Raw genomic sequence first — 18,418 nt, 5'->3', positions numbered from 1 at the left:
TACCTACCTGCCTGCATACCTGTACCTGCCTGCCTGCATACCTGTACCTGCCTGCATACCTACCTACCTGCCTGCCTACCTACCTGTACCTGCCTGCATACCTGTACCTGCTTGCCTACCTACCTTCTTTGTCTGGATTTGGGAGGATTCCTGCTTTTCCCAAGTCTAGGCGATATGCAGAGTTTACATTGACACTGAGGAGTCCCACAGGGCTCCAGTCTAGGACCCTTCCATGTTTCTGAAGGTTCTCTTTCTGTCTGTTCACTACTGAAGCTGTCTTTCTTAATGTGTGGTGTCAAGAGGAGTGTTGGTGGTTTTAATGCAGGTCAGTAACGATCCTGCAGCACAGAGTTCATTGTGCTGAATCAAACCTTGCCTCAGTTTCCACAGTCAGCCCATTTTCACTTCCTGAATGTGTGATACTCCTGAGCTGAGAGTTAGAATCGCAGTGTGTAGAGCTGGGACAGAGACAGAAATATGGACTGTGATGGAAGGGTCCACTTTTGGTCTTAGATGGACTCCACAACCAGCTGTTGAATGTAAGTAGACAAAAAAACAAAGTGTTTCGGTGGATTTAACAGGTACGTTCTTGGGAATGAGTCCATCCTGCATCGAGTGCAGACTGCAGCAGTCCAGAAACTGACCCACAAATAACAATAATAGTTGCTTTATGTTGTACACATTTATTGACGTAGTGAGGTTTGATAATTCATCAAATTGAAATAGATCAAACATTTTCATCAAAGCTTTTCCATAATTTGTCAGTAATCTATTGCAGATGTCAGTGTCAATGCAGCGTTCATGTGCATCCCAGTAAATACTACAAATGATAATAATATGAAATGATTTGCTCTCAGAAACAATATGCTGATCTCTAACACAATAACAGCAGTTCTTTTATTCTAGCATGAACGAAGCCAGCTGTATCTGCTGTGTGTGGATATTCTGTCCACCACAGTTAAGTCCTGTAGAGCAACACAAAGTCTGTAACTCTGCTGTAACTCTGTTCTTTACTGCCGACTGACTCAGTCCCAAAGCAACCAGATACAACAGACTGGCATCATACAGGTGTGTCTCTTCACCACACCTGTAAAAGTATGCTGACCTTTGACCTGAGCTGAGAGTTTACAGTGAACTTTGTTTGGTAGCTCTTTGGTAGCACATCTGTTGGACTTCCTGTGCGATGCAGCAGACCTGCACACATCCTGCATGAGCCGCCGTTATTAATGTTGTTTCTCACGGGGTTGATTCATCTCCATGGAAATACTGAAGGTGATGATGGTGAACACCTGAACACCTACACACGTCCACGGGTGTCCGGTCCTATGGGCCGAAGGTTCACGGTCTGGCTCATAACCTCCTTAAAACATGAAGCTGTTGTTTATACACTTTTTTTTGTGGATAACTGGTGGATAACTGGTGGATAACCTGATAACTGGTGGATAACCGGATAACTGGTGGATAACTGGTGGATAACCGGATAACTGGTGGATAACCGGATAACTGGTGGATAACTGGTGGATAACTGGTGGATAACTGGATAACTGGTGGATAACTGGTGGATATCTGGTGGATAACTGGTGGATATCTGGTGGATAACTGGTGGATAACCGGATAACTGGTGGATAACCGGATAACTGGTGGATAACTGGTGGATAACTGGTGGATAACTGGATAACTGGTGGATAACTGGTGGATAACTGGTGGATAACTGGTGGATAACTGAATAACTGGTGGATAACCGGATAACTGGTGGATAACTGGTGGATAACTGGTGGATAACTGGATAACTGGTGGATAACTGGTGGATAACTGGTGGATAACTGGTGGATAACTGGATAACTGGTGGATAACTGGTGGATAACTGGTGGATAACTTTTGGTGAACCTATTTTTCAGACCTGGGTACATTAATCAAGGCTTGCTGTATTTCCTGATGTGATGTTATTTGATATCTTCACTGCTGATACAGTCATCAGTCATAAAGCCTCAGGATGTCAACAGTCCATCAGACTGATCACACTCTCACTCCTCAGAGGATAAACCTCTGACTTCAGAAGAAACTGATCTGCTTGTTCTCGTCGTTTCTTTCGTCTCCATTTCTGTCGGCCATCTTTGTTGTGTCGTCGCTGTGGCAACCATCCGTCAGCAGATCAGTTCAGATCTGTCGATGGAAAACATGAAGCCATTTAAAGCCGATGTGAGTCCGTCTGTGAAGGCGCATCATGCTTCAGGTGAGCTAGACGAAACAAAAGCTGCTTTTCAGGAGGAAATGAAAAGAATGAGCGATCACAGCTGAGAGCTACTGAACAACATGTTGAGTTCACAGCCCGTTCTGCTGAAGGTTCCCAGAACGTACGAAACAGAAGGGACAGACTGACCGACTGTAGCCACAACGAGGCCGCCCTGACAGTAGATCAGTGTCTGACGAGCAGGAAACGATGAGCTGTGCTGGATTTATAATGGTCTCTGTCTCAATTGATGGTCGTGATGAATGTGGTTCAGATCTTTATGTTCCTTCTGAATCAATTCCAACTGTTGATTCTTTGACTTTTCATTTGGCACCACCATCAGGTCAACATGTTCATTTATCCAAAGAAATACGATGATTGGCAGCTGGAGATTTAGTGCACTGTGAGCATGTTAGCATGTTAGCATGTTAGCCTCGCCTCGGACTGATGTTTCTGCTTCTAAACACCATTTGTTTCAGTTGGGAACAGATGGTCACATGGTGTCGTCCTCCTGAAGCTCCTAAAAGATTCTGTTAAATATATCAATGCACATTTTATTTTTTCATACAAAATAGATTTTTGTATGAAAAACATAAATGTTGTCTTCTCTTGGTTGATAAGACATATTCTTCATGTAAATTAAGTGTCCAGGTGAACACTTCCTCATACTAACTCTTCCTGTTTTGATTAATTCTGTTTTTTCAAGAGTCGATGATGAAAGTTTTATCTGGAAAGATTTATTATTGATTCACCTCATGATTTTGTTTCATTGATGTTTGATACGAGCGGAGCATCATCAGCATACGTGTCACCAGTAGGGCAGAAAAGCTGTCGGGTGAGTTTGTTTAAAGACCTGGACCTGGACCTTTAGTGATTCTGAGCCTCTGTTTCACAGAACGCTCCAACGAGGATCATCAGCGACTTTCTGCCAAACTGTGACGATGACTCTGTCCTCGTTATCGCTGTTATCTGACCATGGAGAGACTGGCAGGTTAGCAACAGTAGCTAAAGGCTTCGTGAACCAGCAGCTCAGTCTGATAATCAGGCAGCTGATGTTCAGCCAGCTGTTACGAAGGAAAAACATCTGGTTTTATGAAAAGTGTCACATTGTTGACTGAATGGATGAAATCTGCTGTGTTTGAAGTGGTGATGTGATGGAGGATGATGATGGAGTCTGTGATGTTACAGAAATACAAAATCAGTTTCTTCTGTTCAGCACTGAGGTGACCCGTCAGGTCACTTTTATTTTCTCTTTTATAAAAGCCCAAAAAAGCTGAAAAGACTCCAACAAACAGAATCACCGAGTGAAGCTCTGCAGCAGGAGAAATTTACAAAACCAAATAAATACAACTCTAAAATTAATTCATCGTTTGATATCATTGATCTTACAAAGGAGGTTAAAGTCACAAATGTCAGGACTGCCCGGCTAAAGCTAATGCTAATGCTAATCAGATGCATCAAGGCTTCACAACTGGAAACACGAGGAGTACAAAAGTAAAAAGGCTTGAAGAAATAGAAAAAAGTAAGGAAAGAAGAAACAGGAAATGATGTCATGTTGTTAGAGGCGGGGCTGAGGGCAATGGGTGGAGTTTAGTTCCTTTTTTGTAGTTTCTGTCCCAGAAAGTCTCTGTCCTTTGTATTTCCATATTATCGTATTATATTGCAAAGCAGCGCCCCCTGCAGGATCACATGATGCTGCAGCACTTACATGGATGTTTCTCCTTCTTTATCTCCACTGGTCCTCCCTTCACCTCCTCCAACTCCCCTGCTGTCTCCCCATTACTCGCCACTGCCGCTTCCTCCAGAGGTTTGGTGGAAGAGGGCGGGGCAGTTGAGACGGGTGGAGGCCCGGCTGCTGTCTGGGCACCGCCGGTCTCTTCCTTTCCTTCGCCCAATGACGTTTTCCCGTCCGGGTCGTCAATGAGCACCAGCTCGGCCTTCACCGTGCCCTGCAGCCCCAGCACCTTCTTCGTCTCGTCCTCGTCCTCCACGCTCTGGTATCCCATGAACACCATGGTAACCGGGTTCTCAGCACTGGCCTCAGCCAGGCCCGGGTCGCTGTCTGGCTCAGCCTCCAGCCCGGTGAACTCCGCTGCCGCCGGCAGGGGCTCCGGCGGCAGCTGGTCGCGGCCCACCTCCTCCGGGACTTCCGCTGTCACAAGAGAGGTCACCGTGGCGACAGTCTGTGACATCATTGAGGCCTCGTCGGCTTTGTGGATGAGCTCTTCGACCTCAGAGAAGCTGAGAAGTTGGACGCCATCTTCACCGTTCAGCTCGTGGACGACTAAGAGAGAGACAGAAAGAGAATCAGGACCAGAGTCCAGATCAGGACACACCTGACACACCTGATCTCCAGGACAGACTATTGAACTATAAACACACACACACACACACACACACACACACACACACACACATATATATATTTAGAACACGGCACACTTAAATACTCAATTCTTATTGGTCAATCGGAAAAATTGAGCACCATTTATTTCTCGACAGACGACCTCCTGCTAGGGAAGTCTTACCAGTCAGAGACTAAAGGGACGATCCCTTAATGAACCAATCAATAACTAATTACCAGCTGGTTTCAGAGGACATTACTTTGAATTTGTTTGGACAAAACACTCGACGTGTGGCTGCAGAAGACATGTCCCCAGCAGAGAAGACAAAAAAAGTAAAGAACAAGCTGGACCGACAGGTGAAGAGATATTAAGCGACTGCTGCTGCAGGACTTTTATCCATCAGAACAAAATAACAGAAAAACAAACTCTGTCTCCAGCTCCGTCTCTCTCAGGTCTGGGATGTCCCGTCACGTCTCCACATGTCACATGATTTCTCTGAATGACTGTTTTCCTGCTCACAGTGAGAGTCGGCTCGTTATAAACCAATTAAATATGTTTTAATCACTGTTTGTGGCCCTTTATTGAATGTTTTAGCAGGAAGTTCTCAGTGGATCATGTATATTATTTACTCTCCACAGGAACCTGCTCACTGAACATTATCCCTTACATATAGAGTACTCAGCATCTGGTACAAAGAAACGTTTTGCCCCCCCCCCCCCGTGGTTCGTGGTGCCTCTCGTTAAAACAGGTCTGTGGTATTTCACCTTTCTGCTCGTCCTCGTACACTTTGACCCCTTGGTGTGAAAGGTCAACAGGAAGTGTGGTGTTAGTGGACAGAACCCTGGTTTCCCCCGTCATTCTGTCCCGCTCTACTTTAATCTCCACCGAGTACATTGCTGGGGGGGGGGGGTTCAACAGAACAAACACACACTCAGACATTCTGCAGCTGATTCAAAGCATGAAAAATAAGAGTAACATCAAACATGAGGAGCAGATTAAACTGAGGACAGAACTGAAGCAGACAGACTCTCTCTCACACACACACACACAGGGAGGGACAGACAGACAGACAGACAGACAGTTGTTAGAGACAGACAGGAGGTTAAAGGTTACACATTAACATGACCTCTTCCTGCACATGCACTCCTTTCAGCCATCTACACGCTGTGACCTCTGAACTCCTCGCCTAGCGTAGCCTCTCTGAGGCTGGCAGACAGTTAGCATGATGCTAACCGTCCTTCCTATTGGCTCAGTGGGTGAGAGTCTGTAGGAGCAGGGCTAGGCTAGTTCAGAGAGCTAACCAGGTTTAGATGCTTTGGTGCTGGTTCCAGCCCACAGTGCTATGTGTACTGTCCAATAACAGATCGTGTCAGATATATCAGAGCTTTCAGTGTTTCACTACATCATAGGTCAAAGGTCATAGGGCCTGTTCAGACCTGGTATTAACGTCTGACCCCATCACAGGTGGGCTGCTCTCAGACAGCAGGTCATGGCTGGTATTACCCCCCCCCCCCCCCCACATGCAGCTTCCAATTTTTCACATGTTTTCACCGGTAATATAGTTTTTTAATTAATTTTTTTAATTCTCTTATTATTCGTGCTACTATTGCTGCTGCCTGTAATACCCTAATCTCCCCAGCAGGGGATTAATAAAGTCTCATCTCATTCATCCTTTCTGGTTCTGAGTCTTCAGTCCAAGTTTCGTCCGTCCATCAGAACACATTCTGCTGCCGTGGCTTCTTCTTGGCACTTTAATATGTTTAACCCAGAGGACGGCGGTCGAGAAGGGGGTCCTTCAGTGTGGTCCAGGACACATTCACATACACACTCCTAAAGCAGTGTGGCCAGGTGAGGCCCAGACCACGTCTGAATGTGGTCTGAGCGATGGGGAACGTGGTCTGAGTGATGGGGAACGTGGTCTGAGCGATGTGGTCTGAGCGATGGGCTGGGCTCTCAGACCACGTCTGAACGTGGTCTGAGCGATGGGCTCCCAGACCACGTCTGAACGTCTGAACGTGGTCTGAGCGATGGGGAACGTGGTCTGAGCGATGGGGAACGTGGTCTGAGCGATGGGCTCTCAGTGGTTCTGAGGTGGTTCACTGACCGCAGAGCTGCCCACTTGTGATCAGATCAGTCCGATCACACCAGAGGTTAATTCTTGACATAGAGCAGGTTTATCGCAGACCCAGGTGTGAACAGGCCAGAACTCCCACCTGACCTGAATGTGTCATCGTGCTGGTATGGATTATGTTCCGTCTTGCCTGACAGAGCGAGCAGCTGAAGTGATCGTCGATTATTGATCGTCGGCGGCCGAACTGTTAACTGAACGTGTCGTCTAAAGGACCGCCTCCACCTTCCTCTGTGACTCACCTCTCCTCATCTCCTCCGCCGCCTCTCCCGGTTTGTTCATTGGAGGGCTTTTGTGAACTTTGACTTCTGCAAAGGCTCATGGGAAAGAAAGCCGTCGGCACAGAGAGACAGAGTAAAGAAGCTCTGAGTGTGACGTCATCAGAACACTTTACTGATTCCTCCTTGATCCATTCAGACTCACTGTAATCTGACTACAGTAACCTGATACCTGAGTAATTTTACTTTACTTTAACTGAACCTGTGTCATCTCACAGCTCTAATCTCATTACTCTTCAATTACTACTGTTATCAGATTACTGTAATCTGACTGGCGCCATGTGACGACTGTAACTGCACTACAATAATGTTTTTACTGTAATCTATTTATTTTGATGTGACTGTATATATATACATATATACATATATATAATCTGACAAGTATAATCTCACTATATTTATAGTACCGTACTCAGATTACTCTAATGTGACTACTGTACTCTGATTACAGCATCTTCAGTTAAAAAGTGTTGTGTGTCTAAGAATGTAGTTACTTTAATGGGATTACAATAATCTGTATACATATTATCTGTAATCTGATTACTGTGACATGATTATAGTTACAGATTCCAGTGGCACACACGGGGCCCAGCAGGATCTCACCTTGGACTGTCTGACCTGAAGCTGGAGCTCTGTCCTGCTGACGGCTGCTGTGACCTTTGACCTCTGCTGCTGATCACAGAGACATGGTGAGAGGGCGGGAAAACAACGACACAAAAAAATGCAGAGAAGAAGAAATTACCTTGAACTGAACCTGGTGACACCTGCAAGTACAAAGACAGACAGGAAGTTCAGATTCACAGTTAAAGTCACTGCAGTCCAACAGGAAACAGAAACATGGACCAAGATCCTAAAGTCCTGCTAGCACCACCTACAGGCTGCAGAGTGCATTACAGCCACAATATGAGCTAACAGCTCAATGAATTAGAGGTTGGGAATATTTGTAATCTGACTGCTGTAAAATGACGAGTTAAACAATGACTAATTAGTTAGTGCAATCTAACTTCTGTGATCTCGTGTGCAGTCTGACTAATATGTGTCATCTCATGAGTTTGATGTGGTTTAATCTTAATATGACTTGTTTCATGCAACTAGTGTGATCTAACTAATATAATCTGACCAGTGTAATCTAACTAATGTAATCTAACTAATATAATCTGACCAGTGTAATCTAACTAATGTAATCTAACTAATGTAATCTGACCAGTGTAACCTAACTAATATAATATGACCATTGTAATCTAACTAATGTAATCTAACTAATATAATCTGACCAGTGTAATCTAACTAATGTAATCTGACCAGTGTAATATAACTAATATAACCTGACCAGTGTAATCTAACTAATATAACCTGACCAGTGTAACCTAACTAATGTAATCTAACTAATATAATATGACCAGTGTAATCTAACTAATGTAATCTGACCAGTGTAATATAACTAATATAATCTGACCAGTGTAATCTAACTAATATAATATGACCAGTGTAACCTAACTAATATAATCTGACCAGTGTAATCTAATTAATGGAATCTAACTAATATAATATGACCAGTGTAATCTAACTAATATAATATGACCAGTGTAATCTAACTAATGTAATCTGACCAGTGTAATCTAACTAATATAATATGACCAGTGTAACCTAGCTAATATAATCTGACCAGTGTAATCTAATTAATGGAATCTAACTAATATAATATGACCAGCATAATCTAACTAATATAATCTGACCAGTGTAATCTAACTAATGTAATCTGACCAGTGTAATCTAACTAATATAATATGACCAGTGTAATATAACTCATATACTTTGACCAGTGTAACCTAACTAATATAATCTGACCAGTGTAACCTAACTAATGTAATCTGACCAGTGTAATCTAACTAATGTAATCTGGCCAATGTAATCTAACTAATATAATCTGGCCAGTGAAGAGATAAAGATGGCAGCGAGCAGGAGACTGTAAATTTAAAAATGTGAACTCTGTGTGTGTGTGTCTGTGTGTGTCTGTGTGCTTGTACTCACTACAAAGTGAGGACCAGACCAAGTTATTAACCAACAGAGTGGGGACATTTTTGGAACGTTAGGACATTGAAGCCCGTCCTCACAACTTCAAGGGGCAATGGTTCACACCTGTGTGAGTGTGTGTGTGTGTGTACTCACAGTGGTGTGTGTTATGGTCTCACACACGCCTCCAGTTTCCAGACTGACCAGTTCCTGCTCCAACCTGCAACACACAAACACACAGAATGACTGAATGAATGAGTGAATGAATGACTGACTAAGTGAATGAATGAGTGAATGAATGAATAAATGACTGAGTGAATGAATGAGTGAATGAATGAATGAATGAGTGAATGAGTGAGTGAATGAATGAATGAGTGAATGAATGACTGAGTGAATGAATGAGTGAATGAATGACTGAATGAATGAATGAGTGAATGAATGAATGACTGAATGAATGAGTGAATGAATGAATGAATGACTAAGTGAATGAATGAGTGAATGAATGAGTGAATGAATGAGTGAATGAATGAATGAATGACTGAATGAATGAGTGAATGAATGAATGAATGAATGACTAAGTGAATGAATGAGTGAATGAATGAATGAATGAATGAGTGAATGAATGACTGAATGAATGAGTGAATGAGTGAATGAATGACTGAATGAATGAGTGAATGAATGAATGACAGTGAGTGAATGAGTGAGTAATTGAGTGAGTGAATGAATGAGTGAATGAGTGAGTGAATGACTGAATGAACGAGTGAGTGAATGAATGAGTGAATCAATGAACACAGATCATCATGATCTCCTCAGGAAGTGAAAGTCACACTGATTATGAATGAATATGTGTTTCCCGTCTGAGTGTTCAGATCTGAGTTACGGTGTCCGGGCTCCTGGTTTTACGTTGGACTAGATTAAACCGGATTAGATCAGACCTGTTGATGGTCTCCTCCAGGCTCCTGGTCTTGGCCTCATCCTGCTCCAGCTGTCTCTTCACTTCATCCTGTTCTGGTCCAGAAGATGGCGCTCCATCCAGCAGCCAGCGCTCCCTCAGAGCCTTCGACTGAACAGAGACAGGAAACACACGCACGCTGCGTTCATCCTTCATGAAAGTACAGAAGTATTATTACTCCGTTAGTAAAGTTACTACATTACATTAAGTTACTACATAAAGAAATTATTATGGAAGTCCATGACGGCCAATATTTAAATCAAGCTGAAATTTAATTTTAGGCTAGTGTGCACATGATGTGTGACAGACGAGAGAAGGAACATTTGAAATATAATTTAAATAAAAACTTTATTGGCAAATGATTTCCGGCGTCCTTACAGTGAAAATAAAGTCATAACTGTTAGTGTGTTCCCTAAACTGGGCTTTTGAATGCTGTTCATAAAGTCCTTGTTTTAGCTCCTTTCTGACAGAAATCAAACAGAAACAGCCATCTTCTTAATGTCTGATATCAATATTTCACACAAATCCTTTTTCACTGACTCCATATGCAGTATATATATCATGAATGTGTCATGTGATCAGATGCAGCAGCTGCCTCAGAAGGTGTGAGAGTTATTTTAAAGCAGCGGCTGAGAGTCTGAGAGTGAAAACAGTGGCAGCGTTTCTGTCATTCCTACATTGAAACTGGCTGGTCTGAGATCTGCTGCAGATATTTTTACTCTGCAGCTGTTCGCAGTCTGCAGCCTCAAAAAGCTCAGGGTCACCACACCTCTGGATTTACACTGTAAAAAATACCTTTCACTGACTCTGACCAATACAGCCTCAGTGCTCAGAAACAGAATGTAAAGCTAATGTAGCTCTAAATGCTAATGTAGCTCTAAATGCTAATGTAGCTCTGAAATGCTAATGTAGCTCTGAAATGCTGCATGAGCACATAATGATGACAATAAAACACAGCTGCAATACTATAAATCTGGCTTCATTGTTCTAACAAACACTGAACATTAATAAACATTTAAACGTGTTTTTGTGTCTGATAACAGCTACATTAGTCTGTTAAAATATTTATTACATGTTTACTGACTGATATACTTAACAGGAGGGTTTAAGAAGCAGTCAGAGAACATCCTGATCTCTGATTGGCTGACAGGTGTGTCCTACACCTGTACAAACTAACAATAAGTTCATTAAAATGATCATTTGATGTCACTTGTTTATTTGGACAGCTAGCGTAAATAAACTAGCTTCATACAGGATGGAAACGGTTAAATAAGTGATAAAGCACGAAGTGTCCTGGGGGGGGGTAACCAGCCTGAGCACCTTCAGGTGCTGCAGCGCTCGCCTGTCGTCCTCCAGCTGACGCTTCTTGTTCTCCATCTCAGTCTGCCACTTCCTCTTCTCCTGAGGCATGATGGGAAACACAGTCAGACACACAGGAACAGTTAGCATGTGGAGCTACTTCAACTGACATTTTAACTGCTTTCAGCCCACACACACACACCACTGAATCACTGACTGACAGTACAAATACTTCAACTGACATTTCAACTGTACTGCATTCAGTCATGTTTAGGGTGTAAAGACACACAGTATCACTGCAGTACTAATGCTACTACAGTTACTGCTGAGGTCTGAGACACAGCAGGGTGATGGTCACACAGGAAGCAGATAAGTGTGTGTGGATCAATATGTGCATTAGTGAAAGAGCTCTGAAACAGACCTCAGATCAGCTCACAGGGTTTAGGGTGTGTCTGGAGCAGTCGGAGGTCGAGTGTAATCATATATCTGTGTGTGTGTGTGTGTGTGGGGGGGGGGGTGTTCATATACATGTATATTTATACTGTATGTGTGTGCCTGGGTGGTGCGTTCACGGACAGTATGTAAACTGGACTCACAGAGAGGAGCTGCAGTCGATCCTGCTGACAGAGAGCTTCACACACCCTGAGAGACAGACAGACATGTTTCTAATGATCAGCTGTTAAAGGGACGTTACACAGTTTGTATTCATCAGGGGTGATGGTGAAGAGGGGGTCGGCGGTCTCACCCGCGAGCGTGAGGTCAGCAGTGTGGGTGGAGCCAGCGTGCTGATCAATAACCCATTTGTGTTAGAATACGGACAGGAAGCACCAGCACAGTGCTTCAGACAGACTGATGAAATAAATGCACTAAATAAAATATGAAGAACTGAAGCGTTGTGTGAGGCGGCTTCTGGCTGTTCTACTGTATCAAAGGTGTGGTCAGATCACGGATTTGACCGCTGAGCCGTTCGTGTTTATTCGTCCCAAACAGCCAATAAACCAACAGTGCAGATGTTAGCTGTAAGCTAGCTCGCTACAGACACAATGGCTACTTTCCAAACGACAGCACAACAAAGGAGAAGGAAGTCGAGCTCCATCAGCAGCCTCTGAACCTGAACTCTGCAGGACCTGGACTCTCTGAGGTTCAGAGCTCTTCAGCAGCCGCCTGACAGCCACCGAGTCTGGACTCTGACATGTTCTGGATGTTTGAGTCGCAGCGTCACAGAGCTGCAGTTCATCTGCAGCCTGACCGTCACATGAGAGCTAGCCAATAGCCGCTAACTCGCTGCTACTGAAGCTCCTTTGTTAAACATGATGGAGTCAGCCGATGGAGTCCCGCGGCTCTCACAACTCCAGTACATTTTATAAACTACAGCAAGTTTCTACAACGTGATTTTACAGACAGAAAGAAGGAAATTCACATAAACAGGATTTATAGTAAATCTGGTCTGATTCTCTAACATTATCACAGATGTTCTCCGTATGGTTTAAAATCTTCTTAATCTTAATATGTGTGATTTTCACTTTTATTAAAAATGTTTGTGTTCTTCTTAATATTTAATAATAATAATATATAATAACAATATAGTGTTTGTTTATGAACAAAGGATAAGAGACATGCTAACGAGTTAGCATCTGGCTCAGGTAATGAGCTAGCATGTGAAGCAGAGGTGCAGTTAGACAGAAGTCCATGAAAGAACTTCACAAGATCACCAGACAACTGCAGGGGACGAACAGGACCACCAGCCAAGCTAATAAACTAATAAAGCCTGTGTACCAACAGTGGAGGACAGCAAGGTTCAATCGAACACCAACAGACAGGAATCCAGTGGACCCGGTTCACCCAGGTCAAGGACTTGGATTTTGCAGATGACCTGGGACTAGTTTCAGAAAACCACACACACATGCAGCAGAACACAGATAGACCACATGATAGCAGCAAGCACCTAAAAGACCAGAAAAACTAAGACCGAGAGAATAAACCCGAGATGATCGACCCCATCAGACGGGAGGCCACAAAGGAGGCGGAGCTCTTCACTCACTGTTAAAGCACAGCAGGCATTCGAGATACCACCGCCAACCTGGTCATCAAAGCAGCTCTCCAACAACACCGTGCTACGTATCTTCAACACCAACCCCAAGACTGTGCTGGATCTGAGACATGGACAACCACCAAGACACTCACAAGCAAGATACGGGTGTTACAAGAAGCTACAAGATATCCTGAGGCTACCTGAACCAGAACCACAAATGAGGAACTGTAGAGGATGACCAACCAGTGACCAAGTCACAGCCTGAGGAAGGACGCACATTACATCACAAGACAAAACCGGGACACGATCCGAAGGGAAAGAGGAAACAGGGGAGGCCCAGAAACACCTGGACAAGCTCCATTCCTCAAGACAGCTGGCAGGAAGCAAAAGGCCAGAGGAGAGTGAGATGGCGAGCTCTGGTGGACCGTCAATAAACGAGGGAAAGAGGGTTGTGTCAGCAAGCCAAGAAGAAACTTCCTGCTGGTACGCTGCTGCTTCGTCTGGTTTCAGACTCTGAACAAAAGAAATGGAGTCTGTCAGGACAGGTGACACCACAACACACTGACTTCAGGTCAGACACACCTGACACTGACTTGAGGTCAGACACACCTGACACTGACACAGACAATCATCAGGTAGACATTCAGGTTGTGTAACTCCATTTTATTTATGTTGTTTGCTTTACTTTTCTTTTTAAATTCTGTTTGGTCACTTTGAAGCGTATTGGATTTGAATATGTGACTCTTCTTTTGTGTGAGAGCTTCAATAAATCTGTTCATGAAGGAAAACTGACTGAACTGATGGATCTTTGCTGTGAGACAGAATCTTCCAGCTGTTTCTGCTGTTAAACAGTTAAACTGGGAACCAGCTGAACTCTGCTGAGCTCTGCACAGTTTTCTGGTTTTGTTTTAGCGAAGCTGAACTCAAAGGATCCTGAACAAAGCTGGTGTCCGTCTCCATGGAGACCGGACTCAACAACAGACACTCTGAGCTGCAGAGAAAAAACACTGACAACTTAGTGTGTACTGGATCCACTGGAGACCAGTTCCAACTGCAGAACAGCAGCACTGGACAGACGGGGAGTTAACTGAACTACAAATTACAAAAAGAGCCGGTTTAAACCAGAGTCAGCTAAAACCCAGAGCCAGTTTAAAACCAGAGCCAGTTTAAAATCAGAGTCAGTTTAAAACTAGAGTCAGTTTAAAACTAGAGCCAGTTTAAACCAGAGTCAGCTAAAACCCAGAGCCAGTTTAAAACTAGAGTCAGTTTAAATCAGAGTCAGTTTAAAATCAGAGTCAGTTTAAAACTAGAGCCAGTTTAAAACTAGAGCCAGTTTAAAACTAGAGTCAGTTTAAAACTAGAGTCAGTTTAAAACCAGAACCAGTTTAAAACTAGAGTCAGTTTAAAACTAGAGCCAGTTTAAAACTAGAGCCAGTTTAAAACCAGAACCAGTTTAAAACTAGAGTCAGTTTAAAACTAGAGTCAGTTTAAAACCCAGAGTCAGTTTAAAACTAGACTCAGTTTAAAACTAGAGTCAGTTTAAAACTAGAGCCAGTTTAAAACCAGAACCAGTTTAAAATCAGAGTCGGTTTGATGTTCAAATAAAAACTTGCTCTGTCATCATTCAGAGGCGGTGAACTCAACTGTGTCCTTGTCATGAAGCAGCCCCTGAGGCTCCGCCCCCCACTGCAGCACACACTCTACACAGGAAGTGAGTGGGTCTCACCTTCAAAATAAAACCACACCCTTTTTTAGATCTGCTGTACATTCTCCAAGTTTTTAAACCACGGAGACCACAGAGACCACAGAGGCCAGCGATGACAAATACCAGAGACCACAACGACCATAGAGACCAGCGATCACAGAGACCAGAGACTGCAGAGACCACAGAGACCAGCACCCACAGAGACCATAGACACCAGTGACTAGAGAGACCACAGAGACCACAGAGAGCAGAGAGACTACAGGGACCATAGAGTGAAATATTTGGACACATTGCACCTGTTTCAGCACCTCTATGACTTCTTCAGACAGAAGTCTGAATTTTGCTGCAGAGGTCTCCTCAGATTCACCTTCATAGTCCTGGTTTTAAGTCACATCCTCTTTTTACTGAATCTCACAGAAACTTTATTTTTGTTTCACTTCATCTTAGTTTCCATTTGTGTTATTGTTCTTTAAACCTGCAGCCACGCGGCCCTTCGTGGAATCAGTTTGACATGCCTGCCTTTAAATTTGTTTAAATGTTTTATAGAAGTTACTGTGAAACACTTTGAGCTGCCCTGGATACAGGAGAGGTGCTACACACCTGACAGGTATCATTATTATTATTAATATGGCGGGACTCTAGACTTTATTTTGAAAATACGAACGGATGTTATGTGTCCCAGCATGTCTAACTTGAGCTATTGATCATAAATCAGTTCCTCCATGAAAAAAACGGATCAATATGTAATTATAAACTCATTGATAAGGGATCCGCTCTGTACGGCCTGCTTCCGCCCAGAAAAGTAGAGCACAGTCTGTTTGTCCATCCGCCCAGATTTAATGTGATTTAACCCGTTCGTGTCGGCTGCAGGGACTCAGACAGCCCTGGATCACTCGGTTCATCGGTCCGCTGGCTCTGCTCATGTCTGTGCTGGACTTTGGCGCACTTTGGGTGCAGTTTTCCATCCGCCCCGCTGCCGTTTCCAGGCAATAAAGATCCTGACTCAGCGGTCTGACGGACTGATGCCGCACAATGACGACACACGGGACACCGCACGCGCACATTCAAGTCACACTTTACATCATAAACATTACGAGAATTACACAAGACGAGAAGAAGAAGAAGCAAAATAGACATTATTAAAGAGAAGAAGAAATAAAACTATACTCACTCCATGTCTGACTGCAGATCAGTCCGCTGCAGCCCGAACCATCTGATCTACATCCGAGAGAGAAAAGAGACCCGCCCACCGAGGAGGAGAGAGGAGGGTAGAGGAGAGGAGGAGAGGGGAGAGAGAGAGGAAAGGAGGGAGAGGGGAGAGAGAGAGAGGAGAGAGAGAGAGGAGACCCACCCACCGAGGAGGAGAGAGGAGGGTAGAGGAGAGGAGGAGAGGGGAGAGAGAGAGGAAAGGAGGGAGAGGGGAGAGAGAGAGAGGAGAGAGAGAGAGGAGACCCACCCACCGAGGAGGAGAGAGGAGAGGAGGAGAGGGGAGAGAGAGAGGAGAGGGGAGAGAGGGGAGAGGAGAGAGAGAGGAGAGAGAGAGGAGAGGGGAGAGAGAGAGAGAAGACCCGCCCACCGAGGAGGAGAGAGGAGGGTAGAGGAGAGGAGGAGAGGAGGAGAGGGGAGAGAGAGAGGAAAGGAGGGAGAGGGGAGAGAGAGAGGAGAGAGAGAGGAGAGGAGAGGAGAGGAGAGGAGAGGAGAGAGAGAGAGGAGACCCGCCCACCGAGGAGGAGAGAGGAGGGTAGAGGAGAGGAGGAGAGGGGAGAGAGAGAGGAGAGAGGGAGGAGGGGAGAGGAGAGGGGAGAGGAGAGAGAGAGAGGAGACCCACCCACCGAGGAGGAGAGAGGAGGGTAGAGGAGAGGAGGGAGAGGGGAGAGAGAGAGGAAAGGAGGGAGAGGGGAGAGAGAGAGAGGAGAGGAGAGAGAGAGAGGAGACCCGCCCACCGAGGAGGAGAGAGGAGGGTAGAGGAGAGGAGGAGAGGGGAGAGAGAGAGGAGAGGGGAGAGAGGGGAGAGGAGAGAGAGAGGAAAGGAGGGAGAGGGGAGAGAGAGAGAGGAGAGAGAGAGAGGAGACCCACCCACCGAGGAGGAGAGAGGAGGGTAGAGGAGAGGAGGAGAGGGGAGAGAGAGAGGAAAGGAGGGAGAGGGGAGAGAGAGAGAGGAGAGAGAGAGAGGAGACCCACCCACCGAGGAGGAGAGAGGAGAGGAGGAGAGGGGAGAGAGAGAGGAGAGGGGAGAGAGGGGAGAGGAGAGAGAGAGGAGAGAGAGAGGAGAGGGGAGAGAGAGAGAGAAGACCCGCCCACCGAGGAGGAGAGAGGAGGGTAGAGGAGAGGAGGAGAGGAGGAGAGGGGAGAGAGAGAGGAAAGGAGGGAGAGGGGAGAGAGAGAGGAGAGAGAGAGGAGAGGAGAGGAGAGGAGAGGAGAGGAGAGAGAGAGAGGAGACCCGCCCACCGAGGAGGAGAGAGGAGGGTAGAGGAGAGGAGGAGAGGGGAGAGAGAGAGGAGAGAGGGAGGAGGGGAGAGGAGAGGGGAGAGGAGAGAGAGAGAGGAGACCCACCCACCGAGGAGGAGAGAGGAGGGTAGAGGAGAGGAGGGAGAGGGGAGAGAGAGAGGAAAGGAGGGAGAGGGGAGAGAGAGAGAGGAGAGGAGAGAGAGAGAGGAGACCCGCCCACCGAGGAGGAGAGAGGAGGGTAGAGGAGAGGAGGAGAGGGGAGAGAGAGAGGAGAGGGGAGAGAGGGGAGAGGAGAGAGAGAGGAGAGGGGAGAGGAGACCCACCCACCGAGGAGGAGAGGAGAGGGGAGAGAGAGAGGAGAGGGGAGAGAGGGGAGAGGAGAGAGAGAGGAGAGGGGAGAGAGAGGAGAGGGGAGAGAGAGAGAGGAGACCCACCCACCGAGGAGGAGAGAGGAGGGGAGAGGAGGAGAGGAGAGGGGAGAGAGAGAGGAGAGGAGACAGGAGAGGGGAGAGAGAGGGGAGAGAGAGAGGAGAGAGAGAGAGAGGAGAGGGAGAGAGAGAGAGAAAAGAGACCCACCCACCGAGGAGGAGAGAGGAGGGTAGAGGAGAAGAGGAGAGGGGAGAGAGAGAGGAAATGAGGAGAGGACAGGAGAGAGAGAGAGGAGAGAGAGAGAGAAGAGGGAGAGAGGAAATGAGGAGAGGAGAGAGGAAATGACTAGAGGAGAGAGGAGAGGAGGAGAGAGGAGAGAGGAGAGGGGAAATGAGGAGAGGAGAGAGAGGAGAGGATAGAGAGAGAGGAAATGAGGAGAGGAGAGGGGGGAGAGAGAGAGGAGAGGAGAGAGGAGTGGAGTGGGGTGAGGGGGTGAGGAAAGAGAGGAGGAGAGGAGTAGAGAGGAAACGAGGAGAGAGGAGAGACCTTTGACCAAGAAGGTATTGGTCCAATGTCTCTTTCACAATACAAGCAGAGAACAGAGGAAGATGAAGGCGCT

General features: G+C 45.6%; 1 protein-coding gene across 5 annotated transcripts; it reads right to left on the bottom strand.

Moving 5' to 3' along the window:
- Window positions 1-3,455: 3,455 nt before the first annotated feature.
- Window positions 3,456-16,292, bottom strand: palm1a (paralemmin 1a). Of its 5 annotated transcripts, none has more exons than XM_041935820.1 (9): window positions 16,154-16,292; window positions 11,842-11,887; window positions 11,267-11,347; window positions 9,930-10,057; window positions 9,151-9,214; window positions 7,724-7,745; window positions 7,585-7,650; window positions 5,340-5,471; window positions 3,456-4,514 (listed from the first exon to the last, which is right to left on the bottom strand). In XM_041935820.1, the coding sequence occupies exons 1-9, from the start codon at window positions 16,156-16,158 to the stop codon at window positions 3,916-3,918; spliced, it is 1,143 nt and encodes a 380-aa protein (XP_041791754.1). In that variant the 5' UTR covers window positions 16,159-16,292; the 3' UTR covers window positions 3,456-3,915. The 5 variants fall into 5 exon arrangements, with proteins under 5 accessions (XP_041791754.1, XP_041791755.1, XP_041791756.1 ...); XM_041935821.1 differs by having other exon boundaries at window positions 7,585-7,647; XM_041935822.1 differs by lacking the exon at window positions 5,340-5,471 and having other exon boundaries at window positions 7,585-7,653.
- Between the last annotated feature and the right edge of the window lie 2,126 nt (window positions 16,293-18,418).

The sequence above is a fragment of the Chelmon rostratus genome, chromosome 4 (genome assembly GCF_017976325.1).
Source record: "Chelmon rostratus isolate fCheRos1 chromosome 4, fCheRos1.pri, whole genome shotgun sequence".
Taxonomy (NCBI): Eukaryota; Metazoa; Chordata; class Actinopteri; order Chaetodontiformes; family Chaetodontidae; genus Chelmon; species Chelmon rostratus.
The sequence above is the reverse complement of the archived record's forward strand: the minus strand, read 5'-3'. Positions and strand labels throughout refer to the sequence as shown.